The 18,561-nt window shown below is 35.6% G+C and overlaps 1 protein-coding gene across 4 annotated transcripts in view; it reads left to right on the top strand.

Moving 5' to 3' along the window:
• LOC100883779 (uncharacterized) overlaps window positions 1-18,561 on the top strand; it is a 208,539-nt gene that overhangs the window by 176,664 nt on the left and 13,314 nt on the right. For all 4 annotated transcript variants that reach the window (XM_076530568.1, XM_003703930.3, XM_076530570.1 and 1 more), the window contains one exon: window positions 17,699-17,941. In XM_076530568.1, coding sequence (XP_076386683.1) covers window positions 17,840-17,941 — 102 coding nt within the window. In that variant the 5' untranslated portion in view covers window positions 17,699-17,839. The remainder of the gene's footprint in view (window positions 1-17,698; window positions 17,942-18,561) is intronic.

Genomic DNA, 18,561 nt, shown 5'->3' with positions numbered 1-18,561 from the left:
TTCTGTTGCGACACTAGGATATTAAATTTTATTAACGTCCATTTTGCAAATCAACCTTGGCCCAATAAAAACATTCGTGTCACGTCGCTATCATAATTGTAAAACTTTCATCTTGTGTTATAAATTCTTACGTCTGAAGATTATTTTTTTATTCCCGATCTTAACCGAAATAACTTTTGAGATCAATTTATGGTGTCTAAATTTAGCGACGTACCACTCTATTCGACCAGCAGAACATTCTTAGTATTACGTTTGTTATATTTCGAGGTATTTCACCACAAAAAAATTCAAGGTAAAATGTTTCACCATCAGGAAGGTGTTTTCGAGGGTGCGAAAGTCATCTTTTACCAAGAACTCGATCTTTCGCGAAAGTATCGAGTTACTCTTCAATTAAAATCCTACACCGTCGACGTTGTTACGAGATTGAAGAGGATTTTTGTCATTTACTGGAAATTTTGCCTCGAGTTACCGGCTAATAACGTCATTTTTCTGAAACGCACGCACTTCACGCGCTCTAACGAGTTCCCTTTATCTTTTGAAAACTTATTCGCATTGTTACCGTCTCTGAATGTTGCACAAAAGATGGAGGACAATTTAAATCTGAAGGATCGTCTGGAAGCTATTACGGGCTTGTTTCTTTAATTATATTTCCCCGCTGGAAATATGCAGGATTTTCGTGGAAGTTGCGAAAGTTTAATTTTCCTGGATAAAGTTTCATCCCGTGGGAAGATCGAACCAGTCGGCGAACACCATCGGTCCGCTTTCAACCCTTTAAGCTAAACTAGTTCCCGAGATAAATATTTGCGAATTGCAAACGTTGATTCGATTTTTGAGTGTTTGCGATCTTTATATCGAATTTGAAGGAATATTAGCCGCTTGATAAAAGCTTCGATGCAGAGAGAGTTGGTAACGAGCAAAGTTGAACTCCTGGCAGAAAACAATGTCTTTTATTCCTTTTTACGGCGTGCAATCGTTACAAAAGCCTTTTGTTACAGATATTAAATTTGCCAAGTCTGAATCGTGTCAGTGCTCGCAGTTATTTAATTTTTGAAAGAAATTTAATTATCATGTAAGAAGAGGTTGGTTACCCTCCTTGCAAATAAATGAAAAAAACCTTCGCTCTTGAAACGATTTTCACTCATTCTTTTTTACTTTATTCATTCACGTTCAATCAAACATGGAGATTGGAGTATATCGACAATTACCGATGCAAAGAGTGAAATTGCAGTTCGGAATTAATATTATCGATTGCGAAGAACCATGGACAGTGATTAAAACTTTGGAAGATTGAAAATTTCATTCGAGAGTATTATGCACAGATTTTTCCATTTAGACATGTTTTTTAGGCACGAAACAATAATTGCAAAACGCTGGAAAGCGTCAAAGTGAACGTAACCAGATCCAATCGTTCCAATTGAATTTTCGAAGCTTCACTGGACGGCGTTAACGGATTCAAAAGATCGATCGATGCTCTCGTTCAATGCAGTTACGAATAAAAACGACGATTTAATCATGTTACAACCGTTTCGAGCGCAAAGTCGCCGACGAAGGGTGCGATCGATCCGCTCGCTGAATAAACTCTTCGCCGAGATTTATTCGCGACTTTGTCATCTTTATTTCCTTTACTGATCTCTGTTTCTTAATTCCTACTGGCTACTGAAATTTTATGTCGATTAGAATCGATTTACTTTCGTTCTGTTATCATCGTGATATGTAAACATTTTTATTTAAATTAATTGGTAAAATTTTCGAAGTTTATTTCTTTATGACAATATAAAGTTTGGTACAAATTAATTTTTATTAAATTTATTTCGTTCAAGTTAGGTTACTATAATATTTATTATGATGGTTAAGTTAGGTTACTATAATATTTATTATGGTAGTTAGGTTAGGTTACCACAATATTTATTATGGTGATTAGGTTAGGTTACTATAGTATTTATTATGGTGGTTAGGTTAGGTTACCACAATATTTATTATGGTAGATAGCTAGGTTATTATCATATTTATTATGGGGATTAGGTTAGGTTAGGAAGTTTAACTATTTCTTTGTGACAACAAAAAGAGTTTGGTGCAAATTAATTTTTATTAAATTTATTTCGTTCAGGTTAGGTTACTATAATATTATTGTGGTTAGGTTAGGTTACTATAATATTTATTATGGTAGTTAGGTTAGGTTACCATAATATTTATTATGGTAATTAGGTTAGGTTACCATAATATTTATTATGGTGGTTAGGTTAGGTTACTATAATATTTATTATGGTAGATAGGCTAGGTTATTATCATATTTATTATGGTGATTAGGTTAGGTTAGGAAGTTTAACTTTTTCTTTATGACAACAAAAAGAGTTTGGTATAAATAAATTTTTTATTAAATTTATTTCACTCCATACATTTTTTTGTCCTCAGTAATCTTTCAGTCTATTCATTGTTAAAAATAAAACACAAGTTATTAACAAAACAACTATTAATCTTCATTTAATGAGCAAGTTTATTGAACGTCCAGCGCAAATAATTTAAAGACAGCTATTCTACATTACATACAATTCCCGGCGAACATATTTAATTGATTATCGATTGAACTGATTTCAAAGTTGAAATTGTTGAAAATCACGATAGATATTCTCAGTGTAAATCAAATTTACATGTCGTGCAAATAAAGATAAATTTATATTAAATTCGAATTAATTTCCTGCGCCAACATAAGCGCGTTCGTTACAGTTTTAATTAAACTCGTTGCACTTGTATCCACCGAATGCCAATGCGTATGTTTTTCGAAGGAAGAAGATAACAGAATATTTGCAACGAAAAATTTAATCTTGTATAAAAATAACGACGAAAGCGGAAATAGTGATACACGAATCCTACCGTGAATCTAGCTGAATCTTCGATTTTTCTGCTTCGAATATCCGCCGATACATAATGGAGCACCGAAACTATATAAGTTTTTCTTTCGTGACCTTTGAATATTCAACGATATTTTACGTCCGGTCGCTACCAATGATTCAATTCCTTGCACGAAGGCTGAATTGTACAGGCTCTTTCACAATTGGAATCAGGGTTTCATGTAAAAATATACAAGAACTTTTTGCGCGACCTTGTTTGATATGGACTTTGCATTGCAAATACTACACAAATATTTGTAAAAAATATTCTTGCAAATTGCTGCACAAAATTTTTTATAATCAATCGTTTTGCTGTTTGGAAATATTTATTAACTTCACAATTTATAGAAATTTATAAATGCAAGGATTAATAAGAAGCATCAGCTTGAAACATAAACTTCTTAACTGATACAAATCTTTAAAATTGACAAACAATTTTAATTGATAAAAGTCAAGGATCTCTATGAATTATTATTAAGGTCAATGAATTATAACAATAAATAGTTAATAGTAAACTTTAGTGATTGCAACGATACTCATTCACCTATCAATTAAACTGACAATACTGCGAAAAAATATTCATCTTATTTTCAAGTGTAGTATGAAACAGCCTGTACACACATGAACGAATTATAACAATAAATGGTTAATAGTAAACTTTAGTGATTGCAATGATACTCATTCACCTATCAATTAAACTGACAATATTGCGAAAAACTATTCATCTTATTTTCAAGTGTAGTATGAAACAACCTATATACACATGGATGATAAAACACGATGCCGATAGAAAAACGAAGACTCATATTCAGGTTGCATGATAAAGTGAATTATTCAAGTTGGCTCGTGTCAGTATTGATAAATAACGGCGTTTATTCTGATTCAGAATAAACGGGGTAAACGCCAGGGAAGATTTACTATGCCGCAACGACTGTTCGACACCTATTTCGGCATAATCTTGACGCACATTATCCGGTGTTTTATTATATCCGACCTTTACGTGTATTTTGAAGCCACATATTCTGTCAAGTACAGCATGAAATATACGATGAAAGATTACTAATTCTGTTAAGATTAACCTTTTTTTTCGAGATTAGTAAATTGTTCTGTGGTTTGAACATTTTTTTTAATGTGAAAATCAAAATTCTTTAGAACGTGAAAGTCAAAATTTCAAAGCTGTGTTATCTCGATGAAGTTCTTATTTATTTTACAACTTCAAACTCTATCAGCTACTGCGAACAGGTATTTAAAATGTATGGAGCTTTTCAATTCCTTACAAGAAACACAAAGAACATTGTTTTCTTCGATTTGCGTGTTCCACATTCGAATTGACATACGATTCGAGAATTAAAGAATTTCTTCAGGGTTCAGTTTCTTTTAAAGACCATAAGAATTTTAAGATCCTTTCGAAGAAAAATCCTAAGTTTACTCTAAGATCTCTTGTCAAAAAGATAATTAATTTAAACTATTTGCAATGCAGTAGTGGACTTTATTTACCAGCAATAAATCAGTTCCTTAATTTTTCCACTGTGCTTTGAAATCGAAATCGCTTTGAAAAGCTTTGAAATCGCGCCACCATTTTGTTGCACCAGAGTCCCACGCGTAACAGCGTTGGACCATCTGTCTAACCTAATTTCATTTCATAACAGATTATTTAGACGCAAAAGAACAAAGGTTGCCACAAAACATGTTCCGACCGTTCCAATCAATTGACCTCAACCCGATTGTTCTTTTCCGATGAAATGTACAAATCTCACGGAACTATGTCGTTCGAAAATCAGACGAGCATCCGTGTCAGCTGTACCAAGGCTATCAGTTATAACTAATAATGATCACTCAAAACTTCTGTTTCCTTTCGAAAGTTCTGTTGTTCTGATTAAAAAGTAACGAATAACTGAAGTTTTCTTTCTTCATTATCTGAGAAATCTTCAAGTTCTCCTATCGATCTTCGTTTAATAACTGCAAACAATGTTAGTTCATTCTTTTGGTTTACGTTTTATGTACTGCGGGGAGTTTATGATTTTTGTAACTCAATTTTTATATTTTATATTAAATTACTGATTCTTATTTGTTTAATGTGATATACTGCAGTGAAAATAATCATTGGTTCATTCTTTTAATTTAAGTTTCATGGTTTTGTGCTGTGTGGAGTTTGACTTTTGTAACTCAATTTTTATATTTTATATTAAATTACTGATTTTTATTTGTTTAATGTGATATACTGCAGTGAAAATAATCATTGGTTCATTCTTTTAATTTAAGTTTCATGGTTATGTGCTGTGTGGAGTTTGACTTTTGTAACTCAATTTTTATATTTTATATTAAATTACTGATTTTTATTTGTATAATGTGATATACTGCAGTGAAAATAATCATTAATTCATTCTTTTAATTTAAGTTTCATGGTTTTGTGCTGTGTGGAGTTTATGACTTTTGTAACTCAATTTTTATATTTTATATTAAATTATTGATTTTTGCATGGTTAATAAAATATACTGCAGTGAAAATAATCATTGATTCATTCAGTTTTAGTTTCATGGTTGTTTATGATTTTTGTAATTACATTTACCTTTTTATATCTCATATTATACTTCATATTTATATTTCATACTAATTCTACATTTGCTCAAAAAGTTTCATTACCACAAAATTAATTTCCAAATTGCATCCGTCAGATAACTGCCACATTACCACAAATGAAATATGAAGGTGCACGTTCTTCCATTCATTATTCGAGTATATTTTTATGGTAACCCTCTGTGACCCTCCCGGTAGTCACCGCGTTAATCAAACCTTCGTTCCTATTACCGTATCGATTCGGCACAAAATTAGAGGGTAGTCATCTATATCCTTTATTCCACTTCATTCAAAGAAAACTTTTTCCGTACACTCGGTAAGAAAAAACTCGAACTCGTAAACGAGAAGTTACACGTTTTTTGAAGGACATCCATAAAACCCATAACAATCTTGTATACGGGCATTGTATAATCCTTGAAACGAAGTTACGACGTCGAGTTATCAGGGACTTCGTTATACCACCTTTGATCACGCATTCTTTTTGCACGAAAAATTCTGTCGCGATTCGTTAAGAAGAATTCTCTTTCTTTTCGCTGAAATAAAAATTCAATGACAGACTCAACGGGAGGCATTTTCAAAGATAAAGTGTTGACTGTTTAGATACTGTTGTAACAGATGTTTCGTAACAAATATTTTATGTAATAAATACATAGATATATTTAATTCAACTATTGTGGACGTTAAAGAGGGTGCAATTGACAAAGTTATAGTAGTGAAGGATTAAAAAACTTGTCTTAACTGTAACAAATATTATTTCACGTAATAAATGCAGAGTGGCACTAATAAATATATTGCAATATTTGCTTCAACTATTGTGGATGTTAAAGAAGGTTAAAATTGATGGGGTTAACATAGTGGAGGATTAAAAAAATTATCTTAACAGCAGCAAATATTATTTCACATAATAAATTTTACACTGCAATTTTACACAGTGACAAATGCTTGAACTATCATCGATATTAAAAAAGATTAAAATGAACAACGTTGTATTAATACAGATAGAAAATTGTCAAAATGAAACCAAATTCAAAAACGACATGACATAACGCAAACCATGTACAATTCTCAACAAATAAACGTGTTATTTACAAAAACACGTGAGGGAATTATGACCAGTTCCAGCGAAGGTCTCCGCAGGAACAGTATGGAAGGTCCATCGTGTTCTCGAGGGCGAATCGTTTACACTGGCAAACGTTGCACGTGTCGCGGTTGCCTGTTAAGAGTAACGACGAAACTTTCTCATTTTGCAGCGTCTGGTGTGGTGAAATTTCAACACGTCCACTTACATCGACGGGTTTAGTACACCACTTTAATTTCGCTCACACTCAACATTGGCAATATTTTAGACGTTGGCGCTGCCTGATCGTTTGGCGACCAAATTTCGACGGGGAGTCAGCCACGTTTCCTTCGTTCATGCGATTTTAATTTTATTAATATTGTATGTCGGTCGATATTGTTGGTGGTATGGTTAGGTTAGCTAAATCATATTAGGTTAGGGTATTATAATATTTATGGTGGTTAAGTTAGGTTGCTGTAATATTATGGTTGTTAGGTTAGGTTATTATAATATTATGGTGGGTAGGTTAGGTTACGATAATGTTTATTATGGGGGTTAGGAGAGGTTACTATATTTATTATGGTGGGAAGGTTAGATTACTATATTTGTTATGGTGGGTAGGTTAGGTTATTACAATATTTATTATGGTGGGTAGGTTAGGTTATCACAATATTTATTATGGTGGGTAGGTTAGGTTATTACAATATTTATTATGGTGGGTAGGTTAGGTTACGATCATATTTATTATGGGGGTTAGGTTAGGTTACTATGTTTATTATGGTGGGTAAGTTAGATTACTATATTTGTTATGGTGGGTAGGTTAGGTTATTACAATATTTATTATGGTGGTTAGGTTAGGTTACTAAAATATTTATTTTGGTGGGTAGGTTAGGTTACTATAATATTATGGTGGTTAGGTTAGGTTACTATATTTATTATGGTGGGTAGGTTAGACTACTATATTTGTTATGGTGGGTAGGTTAGGTTATTACAATATTTATTATGGTGGTTAGGTTAGGTTACTAAAGTATTTATTATGGTGGTTAGGTTAGGTTACCATAATATTTCTTATAGTGGTTAATTTAGGTTACTACAATATTTATTATGGAGGTTAGGTACTCCTTGATACTCTACATGCACTATACTCAACGTATTCAATCGATGCTCTTGAATCCCATTTTACACTCGCCATTTTCGTTATTTTTCCCTCCCTTTTACGAGGATGCGTTAATAGCTGGTTCCCGGAATAATTACTTTTTTTCGCCGATATTAGAATGCACGACCACGCGACAAGAGCGGAAGATTTTTATCACCGGATCAAAGTTGCAGAAACTTAAATCGCTTTATGGATCATCGTGTTGTTAATTGCATTCGTCATCCGTTTACATCTTTCCATTAATCTATTCATAGTAATTTGTGGTTTTAATTGTGATATAGAAATAGACTTATATTGTTTGTTCTGTCAGACGATATTCTTCATGTATGTCTTTTTATGCCAACCAAAGACCTGTCCGGACGGTCGGCGACGTACGGTGTTTTAGCCTTTTGATTTTTAATTCGCGTTTGTTCACATCTGTCATCTTAATCTTGTGCACATCTATCTATATATGTACACATATTAGTCAGTATAAAATTAGCTTGAAGATGAGATAGAATCATACTCCTAATTTTTTGCTTTCTTATCCCTTAATGTTAGATAAACTGATTTAAAGATTTATTTTTTAAAAATGTACCTACAGTATTAATCACAAGATCAATACTGGACCTACAGTATTAATAAAAAATGAACAAATTTATTAATAAATTCGAATGATTTATAGAACTGGCATGACCAAACTCAATTTCCAGCAATACCCACCAGCTACACGCTGCCTTTTTGTCCCATTTTCCATCGGGAGCAGATTTTTCCGATGAGAAACTTCCTTCCATTAACGAAGCTGCGTTAACAAACTTTCGAGAGCTTTGTAGACTGCGTTACAGACTCGATTACCACGCACCGTAGATTGTTAGTGCGATACCAAGGGTATCGTACAGGAAGTACCCTAATAGAAGTAGTGACACTTAATGACACAACCAAACGCGGTACTTGCTTCAATTCGCCATCTATTCGTACACCGCGATACCATCATCATCGTGGTTTTCGACCTATTTTCAACTTTGCATCGCTTTGAGAGTTAATATCCTACAACTTGCCATATGCACGGGATGAGACCTGCATTTTCCACGAGGATGCACGTAGCTTACTTTACTCACGATTGGTCTTTGACCTTATTCCACGCTATTTCACTTCACAAAGTTTTTTTTGGCTCTCGGTGATTTCGGGGTTTTCTCATCCTCTCGTTCCCTAATTTTCCACGTTTGTAAATTGTAATATTTCCAAATTTCTAAGTGTACAAATTATGACATCAACAAAATACCACATTGCCGAGGTATCAGGTTCCAAAGCTCTCATTCCCCAATTTTCCACATTTGGAAATTGTAATATTTCCAAATTTCTGAGTGTACAAATTATGACATCAACAAAACACCACATTGCCAAGGTATCAGGTCCCAAAGCTTTCATTCCCCAATTTTCCACATTTGTAAATTGTAATATTTCCAAATTTCTGAGTGTACAAATTATGACATCAACAAAACACCACATTGCCAAGGTCTCAGGTCCCAAAGCTTTCATTTCCCAATTTTCCACATTTGTAAATTGTAATATTTCCAAATTTCTAAGTGTACAAATTATGACATCAACAAAACACCACATTGCCAAGGTATCAGGTCCCAAATCTTTCATTCCCCAATTTTCCACATTTGTAAATTTTAATATTTCCAAATTCCTAAATTTCCAACTTCTCACGCCCCAAAACTCTAAATTTCTAACTTCTCACGCCCCAAAATTCTAAATTTCCGACTTTTCAAGTCCTAAAACTCTCAACCCCCCAATTTCCAGAATTTCTGAATTTCTAAGTTTCCAACTTCTCAGCACCCCAAATCTCTAAACATTCAAATTCCTAAATTTCCAAATTTTAACGCCCCAAAATTCTAAATTTCCAACTTCTCACGCCCCAAAATTCTAAATTTCCGGCTTCTCAAGTCCTAAAACTCTCAACCCCCAATTTCCAGAATTTCTGAATTTCTAAGTTTCCAACTTCTCAGAGCCCCAAACCTCTAAATATTCAAATTCCTAAATTTCCAAATTCTCATGCCCCAAAACTCTCACAACCCCAATTCCCAAATTTCCAAATTCTCACGCCCCAAAACTCTCACATCCCCAATTCCCAAAATTGCCAAATCCTCACCTCCCCAAATTCCTAAACATCCAAATCCTCACATCCTCAAATCTCCAAACTTCTACCCCACCTCCAATATCCCAAAACTCCCAAACTTCTAATTTTCCCAATTTCTAAAAAGTCCCAAATATTCAACCCCCAAATATTCAAATCCACAAACCTCCAAATACCCAAATCAAACTTCCACAGCCCCAAAACCAACCCATAACTTTCTTCCTCCCTTCAATCTCCAAATCCCTAAATTATCATACAACCCTTCAAATTTGTATGCTTCCTAAACATTCCCAACACGTAAAAGTTCTTGGAATAGCAAAGGCTTGCGTTTGAAGGTCGACCTGCGTATCGATACAAACTTCTAGGTCACAAACAACGCATTAGGAATTTCGTATTTGCTGTGACGTGTTTCTCGTGGATCGATTCAAACTGTCTGACTAAAGGTACTTTCGTCTGTTTCTTTGTACAAGTCACATTGCGGACGAATGCCGTAAAATAAGCTGCATCATGCTTCCACTTAACTGGGTCCTGTTTCGATTGTGCTTGATTGCAGTGCGCTTTCCCTGGAATTTCTATGATTCATTTTGTCGTGAAATGACGGGGTAGAAAATAGTTTCATTCACCAAACTTTTCTTTTATAAAATTTATTCAGACTTTTATAAAATTTATTAGAAGACTGCGGGTAAAAATAGAGTTGACATTTAAGAACCTTGATGCAGTAGTGTGTCATGTTTAATCATACTGTTAGTCATTTTTTATACGTTGCTGTTTCTTTAGTGTCGCCATTTTGTACTCACTCGTTAAACATAAAAATATAATTCAATAATCAAAGGAAAAAATTAAAAGTTTAACTTACAATTCGACAAATTATACATTGTGATCAGATAATTTTAGTAAAGAAAATAAATTCAGTACCTAAATAATTCAACAAGTACACCCCAACCTAACCTAACCATATGTACACATATTACACGGTATATGTAAAGCAAAAAAAAAGAAGAGAATGTTATTTGAAGAGGTTTCTCCTTACAAGGAAGTCAGTACATATCACATTACCTAATATCAATAAAATTTGCATGAAACACAATATTTTTTCATCGAATACTTAATATTTACTGTCCAACGGCTCACGCGATCACGCGAGCCATATGTACATTTGTCGATAATGCGGATTATTAGACTTTCCTTCCTTCTTCCCACAAAAGTCTGATCGTTCACACACGCGATTGTCTGTTTTCACCACTTTCTTCCACAGTCTTTTATCCTTATGATCGTTATCAATCACGCGGTACAAAGGCTCGAACGAGAAGTAGACGCGGACAAGACGAAAGTGCAAGAACAAGATAAATGTCCAAACTCTCGAGCCATAAAACTGCACTCTTTTCAAGTGCTCCGTGGATCGTTTTTTAAGTATACCTTAGTTAGTTCAGTTTAGTCTACATGTTTAATAACGTCGTTTTTGGACGGTGAAAGTTTGGATAAATGCCTGAACAAGATGGCCGTAAACGGACAAGATGGAGTTTTTAAGTGTTCTTTGGATTGTTTCCTAAGTATACTTTAGTTACCTCGGCGTAGTACATGTTTAATAAAGTCGTTTTTTGACAGTGAAAGTTTGAGGAGATGTAAACAAGATGGCCGTAAAAGAACAAGATGGTCGTAAAGAAGTGCGATTCTAAGTTAACCTACAATTTTACGGTCTTCGTACCTAATTACAACGTCGAGACAACTCAAAAAAGTTAAAAACTGAAAATCTTAACATCCTAAAATTTTGTTGTGGATCGAAGATTGCTCGCATTAAATTAAAATTGCGGTGAAAATACGAGTCAACGTATTCCAAGCGTAGGTGCGTCACGTGACCATTGAATACCCTTAGGCTTCTTTTGCCCGCTAAATCGAGCACCCATGTAATTTCTTGCTCGTTAATATCTTATTAACAAGTTGCTTTCACTTAACACAATTTCGGAGGGAGTTAAATTGAAACTCTCGTATAGCTACTTAATGCCTGATTAAATGTAAATTGCTCAAAGTGTTAGGCAAACTCTGCAATGTGAACACGGAGATTCGCCCCGTAAATCTTAATTAATTCCATGGTAATATTCGGTGAAGATTTTGGGTGATAATACCAATTTCTTCGAGAAAAACGAAGCGATCAAAAATTGAAAGGATTCTTGTTTGCTCTGTTGGTTTTAGCGAATGGAAATCAGCTTACGGTGAAGAGGGTGTTATCGGAATGCTCGAACCACGGTCGAGTGTCATTTATCGTTAGATACTTGTTGCGTGAAATTCTTTGCGTACCGGGCGGAAAAAAAGGGAAATCGACGGAAAGATCGATGGAGAAGCTCGGCTACGGATTTAGTCGCTCCTGAGTACTTGATTGGCTAGGTTGGACACCTGTTTTAAAGGTTAAAATACCAATTTTTAAATAATTAAGTGGTTTTGGTATTTCGTGCTTCCCGACATTCAAGCTCCTTTTTAAGCTTGAAATATTCCGACATTTAATTTCCCCGCAACAAAAAATCGCTTTTTACGATCCTCGCAAAGAAAGCTTTCGAAACTCTTCACATTTCATAAATTGAAGAATAACTCTCTCACGAATCAACAAACAGAAATTTTCTGAAATTTATATTTACGTTCAGATACAAAAAATTCACCTCATTTTTATTTCTATTATTAATAAGCTTGTTCACGATAAACTTTTTGAACACAAAACCCTTTATTGTATCTTGCAAAGCTTATTTGTATTTCACCGTTATCCTCCCTAAAATTTGTCTTCGTGAAACCACCATTGGCAAAAACAATCTGTCCACGTTTGACCCGAGAAATCCCTGTTATTTCCAAACTTTCGTACAGCCTGTTCCGGGCAAACAAATGAAAACCTAAGGCAGGGGAGTCAGTTTCGCAATGGTTTCCTTCATTCCTGAACAATCACCGTCCTCCGCGTTATCATGAGGAGTAACTTCACTTTCATCCCTCCTGTTCCACGTTGAACTTCACGGTTTTTGCGATGCGGTAGCATCAATGAGAAAACTTTCAACGGCCTCAGTTTCGCAGGTTTTATTTATCCCTGTTCCGCTGCCATCGAGGTTATCGGTGATCAGCGACTCAATTGGCTTTCAAAATTTTTTTTATATTTTAATTTATGGTGAGGACAACTTAAAATGAAACGTGTACAAATTGTACATTGATTTTGCATTTATACAGCTGTTCAGATATAGTACTTCTCGTTTTAATGTAATGGTTAATGATGTTTCTGTAATAACATGTTTTGTAATTATCAAGAATATTAAATATATATTTAAAAGAAATTGTTAAATGTTCATTAAGAGGCTAGACTACCCTTAAGACATAAAATACATGTATAACTTTCAATGTTATTCGTAAAAAGAAAAGAGAAAGAGACACGTAAGAGAAGTGTTGCGCGGTTATGTGTAAACAAAATGGCGGCGCTGGAACCAGTTACCGCTTGCCATTTTTAAGATCTTCTCCACAGCTTGTTGTACAAGTAACTCAAGTTTTTATGTCATTATCTGTAAATTCACTTCGGAGAATATATGTCGCATTATTATTAGTTTCATTGTACTTCTCGAACTATAATTATTTAACCAAACTTATTTCTCCGTAAATTCTATAATCAAAGTCGCCATCTTGGCAACGCTCAGTGAATTCAATTTATAGTTTCATTTATAAATTGAAACCAATTTCACTGTAATTTTACACATATAACAGACATAAATGAAAATAATCAGAATAAAAACAATAGAAATTATGTAAGAATATAAAAATTGAAACCCTAAACCTCTCAAACGAAGGTTCCGTAAATTTGTGGTCGAAAGAGATCCAATAAAGCATCACTTAGACTCCGTTTTCTTCGAACGTTGATGCTCGACAAGATATTTATACCGCGCGAAAAGGCATTAACGAGTTTTCGTCAATGGAACGAGCAGAACGTTCGCTTTCAGCGCCAAGTGCTTTGCATACCGTATACACAGTTAATTTTATGGAAATCGCATTCCTTTAATTTACCTCGACCGAGAAAATTTGCAAAGAGAACAGAGTGCGGGCAATCTCGCGAAACGTCCTATCGTTCCGTTTTAAAACGCCGACTCGGAAGCAGCGGTTATTTAATCGAAAAACACGCGACCCCGTTTGAACACGCCGAAATTAATTTCGCCTAACGAGGAGAATTCGCAGGTCCCGTGGAAAAAATCTCTAACATTTCGCTGACTCACTGTACGCACCTTTTCTCTATCTTAATAATTTGCGAGGACAGCTGGACATCGCGTGATTCATCGAATTCACATGGATTTTCGTGCAAATCAGTCGTTCACAATTTCGTGAACATTTTTTTCTTCGAACGTTTGCATGCATTAACGAGTTTTTAATGCCATGATTAAAAACGAGTTCTGTATGGATTAAGGACGAATATAAATAGACGTGAAACTCGTCTGTCTTTTAAATTATTTACACCGAAATGAACTTGTAAATAATTCTCCTTTGTTCGTACAAAAATTATGATCCTTCTTGAGACATTTTTAAGTAAGAATACAATTTTAAGTACTCACTTTAAGAACTTAAGAAATGTGCAAAAAATGTAGAAGATGAAGATGTAGAAGATGAAATATTTGATATTTAACGAGAAGTAAATATATAAGTTATCCGATTTGTTCGATCGTGATCACCACAGTGAATGTGTTGCGTCTACGTCGCAGGGTAATTGGAGTTAGCAGGGTTTTTGAAACAAGGAACTCTAAACGATTGTTCGCAGGGGTTGCGAGTCATCTCGGCAATAATGGTTGAAGCAGGCTAATGGTCGATAATGGAACCTCCCGAATGGCAGAATAACCGAATTACGCTGTCGACTAACTGCTCGTGATCCGTAAAACAATATTCATAGGGGGCATATCATTATACCTATTATTCGACCGAATTTCGCTTCATTCCCACCCGTAGTTACTTTACTTTCTAACCTTGTACCGCTTCGGCTTCTCGACTCTCCTGTTCGCTAATGTACCTCAAGTTCTTGCTTAATTGCTGCGTTAATACGTTTACTCGTACACGTATTTCGAATAATTTTCTGATTTGCGAATTGAGAGCGGTGGTGTACGAGGACGTGGTTGGAGGACTTTTCTTGGGGAAAACGTGGAAATGTGAGGAGAAGATTTGGGGGTTGGAGAATTTGGAGGGAGAGTATTTGGGGATCTGTGGATTTGGGGATGTAAGAAGTTAGGATGTGATGATTTGGGGAAGGTGGAATTTTGGGACGTGAGGATTTTCAGGACGTGGAGGTTTGGGGATGTAACAATTTAGGGACGTAGGGACTTGGGGATGTAGGAATTTGGGGACGTAGAAATTTGGAGACGTAGGAATTTGGGGACGTAGCAATTTAGGGACGTAGGGATTTGGGGGCGTAGGAATTTGGGGACGTAGAAATTTGGGGACGTAGGAATTTGGGGACGTAGGGACTTGGGGACGTAGGAATTTGGGGACGTAGGAATTTGGAGACGTAGGAATTTGGAGACGTAGGAATTGGGGGTGCCTAGTAATTCGGGCACGTAGAAATTTGGAGACGTAGGAATTTGGGGACGTAGCAATTTAGGGACGTAGGGACTTGGGGACGTAGGAATTTGGGGACGTAGGAATTGGGGGTGCCTGGTAATTCGGAGGCGTGGAAATTTGGGAGGTAGGAATTTGGGGACGGAGGGTGTCGGGGTGCCTACAAATTTAGGGACGTAGGAATTTGGGGACGTAGAAATTTGGAAACGTAGGAATTTGGGGACGTAAAAATTTGGGGACGTAGCAATTTAGGGACGTGGGGACTTGGGGGCGTAGAAATTTGGGGACGTAGAAATTTGGAGACGTAGGAATTTGGGGACGTAGGAATTTGGGGATGAAGCAATTTAGGGACATAGGGATTTAGGGGCGTAGAAATTTAGGGATGTAAAGACTCCGAGGACGTAGAGATTTAAGGAAGTAGAAATTTGGGGATGTAAAAATTTTGAGGATATAGAGATTTGTAGACGTAGAAATTTAGGGGTAAAGTTAAACATTATTAACTTTACATGTCTGACTATATTCGACCATTTCTACTGCGGTTCTTAAATTCTTATATTAGCTCATTTTACCCCCACATGTGTATGATATAATCAAAAAAATTACACGGACCTATATATGCACTTTCCTTAGTACTCCATAAATAAATAAATGTAACGAAGTAATTTTGACAAGTAAATAGAGTTTGTTGGCGAAAAATCTTTTTTCACGAGTAGTTTTACGAACTTTTTACCATTCCGTTCGTGATATCGATTCATAAACGAGACATCGGTTTGGTCAAGGCTGTTCCATCAGGACACGAAAGGTTATCGGTTATGAGGCGAGGTCTTCGAGTCACCACCGAATATGTCAATTAACGAGGCCGATTACCACAGAGATATATTGAATAATACATTAGTCGTAACAGAAATGAATCTAGCGGCAATTTGCCTTCGATCAACGTTACAATATTACATACCAAATCGAGTTAATAATTCACCGCTGTACGATTCAAATTACTCTAATGGGCGGTCAAAAATCATCGGGATGAGTATCGTTTCAAATGGAAGTTTAGATTGCGAAACTTATGGCAAAAAGGAAGAGAGTTCGGTAAATTTATTGAAAACAATGATCGCCGTCCCTCGAGATTCCAGATCGAAAAGAGGTATTATTCTTTTCTCTTCGGTTATTGTCTTCTTCTGTCCTCGGAGACCATTCCAAGATGAAGTTTAAAAATTCAATCGTTCGGAAAATGTATTTCGATATTTCATGGGAGCTCAAGTACGAAACACATTTTCCTTCGATTTTCTGCGCCCTTAGAAATTCAATTGAATACAAAATACGGGATTATGCAATATTTAGGTCGTCCTTGATTTTTGATTCGCCGTGGAACATTATTACAGAAGTTGAAAATGGGGTAATATAAGTATTTAAGAAAATGGGGGTGTGCATGATGTGTATGATATAATTAATTAATAAAAAAGACGTATACATATGTGTACACACGACGTGACACATGTATAAACATATATACATATATCACATCATATATACACATACACTTCCGTCCATATGTATCCGGACACAAGCGAAATATGCATTCGCGTTGCACGAAAGTTATTCAAGTATCTGCAACAGTAACTAAAATCGATTTTTTTCTGCGAAGGTCACTGGAACGTTTTTCGATTGATAATTCTCGTTTGGAACTCGTATCTCGATGGAAAAGAAGCTACAGACGAACTAAACCGAAACTGTCGAGTGCGTAGCGTTACCTCCATTCTTATCTCCATTGAGGGAACCTAAACATCTACCAACAGTTTACAAACACTTGAAACATATCGAAGAACCCTCTGAATACGTTCTGCACCATAGAAATGAAACACAGTAGAAATTAAAATTTTTTTTAGAATCGAAAGCGTTTCATTAGATTCACAAATTTGGACTTTGTACTTCTGGACATGAATTTTACTTTCACACTTTCATTGTATAATTTGTACTTAAAAATTAATTCTATTACGTTATGACACCTCAAGAAAGATAATAATAATTATTACAAATGATATGATAACCCTAAATACCTTTCGAACAAAGTTCAACTATGTTTTATGTAACGAAACCAAGTGTCCGGATACTTATCGTCGGTAGTGTATGTGTACGTCTTTTTAAATATACAACATTATTCAGTTCTGAAAGATACTATTAGTATAATGTCACCTCTTTTCCCGCGAAATTAACGCTAACGAAATTAACCGCGAGCGCACTAACCGAATCATAGTAGTACAAGTTTGAAGCCGGCACGAGTTGCGGGTGACATTAACGCGATTTAGTTCGGTTATTTCGAAGGATTGATCGACACGAGACGGTCGCGGCAGATGTTTCAGGCGAGTCCGCCATCATGACGTCGTGGATCGCGTGGCAGAGGATCGATACATGAGCCACAGCCTCGGAGAACCAACAATCCTCCTCGGAGCCGAAATCTTCGAAGGCGAGATAAACACGCGGGAGGAAGAGGAATGGTCCCTTGGGCCTTCGGCGTGCCTCTCGTCCTTGTTTCTGCTCTGGGTCTTCTTCTCAACGGTTACGTTCTACTCGTCGTTCTTGGATTGAGCAAACAGGTGATTATTTTCTTCAATTTTACACTACGGTGCAGTGGGGACCTTTGATTTACGTACACGTGAATTTGATCTTGAAATGTAGAGAGTTGAATGTAGAGAAGTTTTCTATTTTTGTATTTTCAAATTTGTTTTATGATTTTTATGTTACTGAGTTTTTCAACTTTCACATTTTTAGACTGTCAAATCCTTAGATCACTGAATTCTTGGGTTTTACAATTTTTAAACATTCAAATTTAAACCAGATCCAATCTTCATGCTACATTCCCAAATTCCTCTGATCCTAAATTTATAAATCACCAAGTCTAAATTCCAAAATTTCTATGCCTCATAAAATGTCACAGTGTCTGCACCAAAAAAGAAAATAAGAAACTACTTACAGAAAGTCCCTAAATCCCAAAGTTCCAAAATCTGCGCAAACATATCAAGTTACTGGAGCACGTCCGTCCACAGACAATACACCGACATTGCACGAATTATTCAATAGGCTATTGGTCCTCCGCGATAGTCGTATTATCGATGACAGAGGAACATTGAATGTACGTCGATAGACGAAAGACACGAGCTAAATCGACACCGAAAATTCATTATTCAGCCACGACGATAAGCGATGAAATTACACA

Source organism: Megachile rotundata, chromosome 4 (genome assembly GCF_050947335.1).
Source record: "Megachile rotundata isolate GNS110a chromosome 4, iyMegRotu1, whole genome shotgun sequence".
NCBI classification, from domain to species: Eukaryota; Metazoa; Arthropoda; class Insecta; order Hymenoptera; family Megachilidae; genus Megachile; species Megachile rotundata.
Note: the sequence above shows the minus strand (reverse complement) of the source record. Positions and strands in the feature narration are given on the sequence as shown.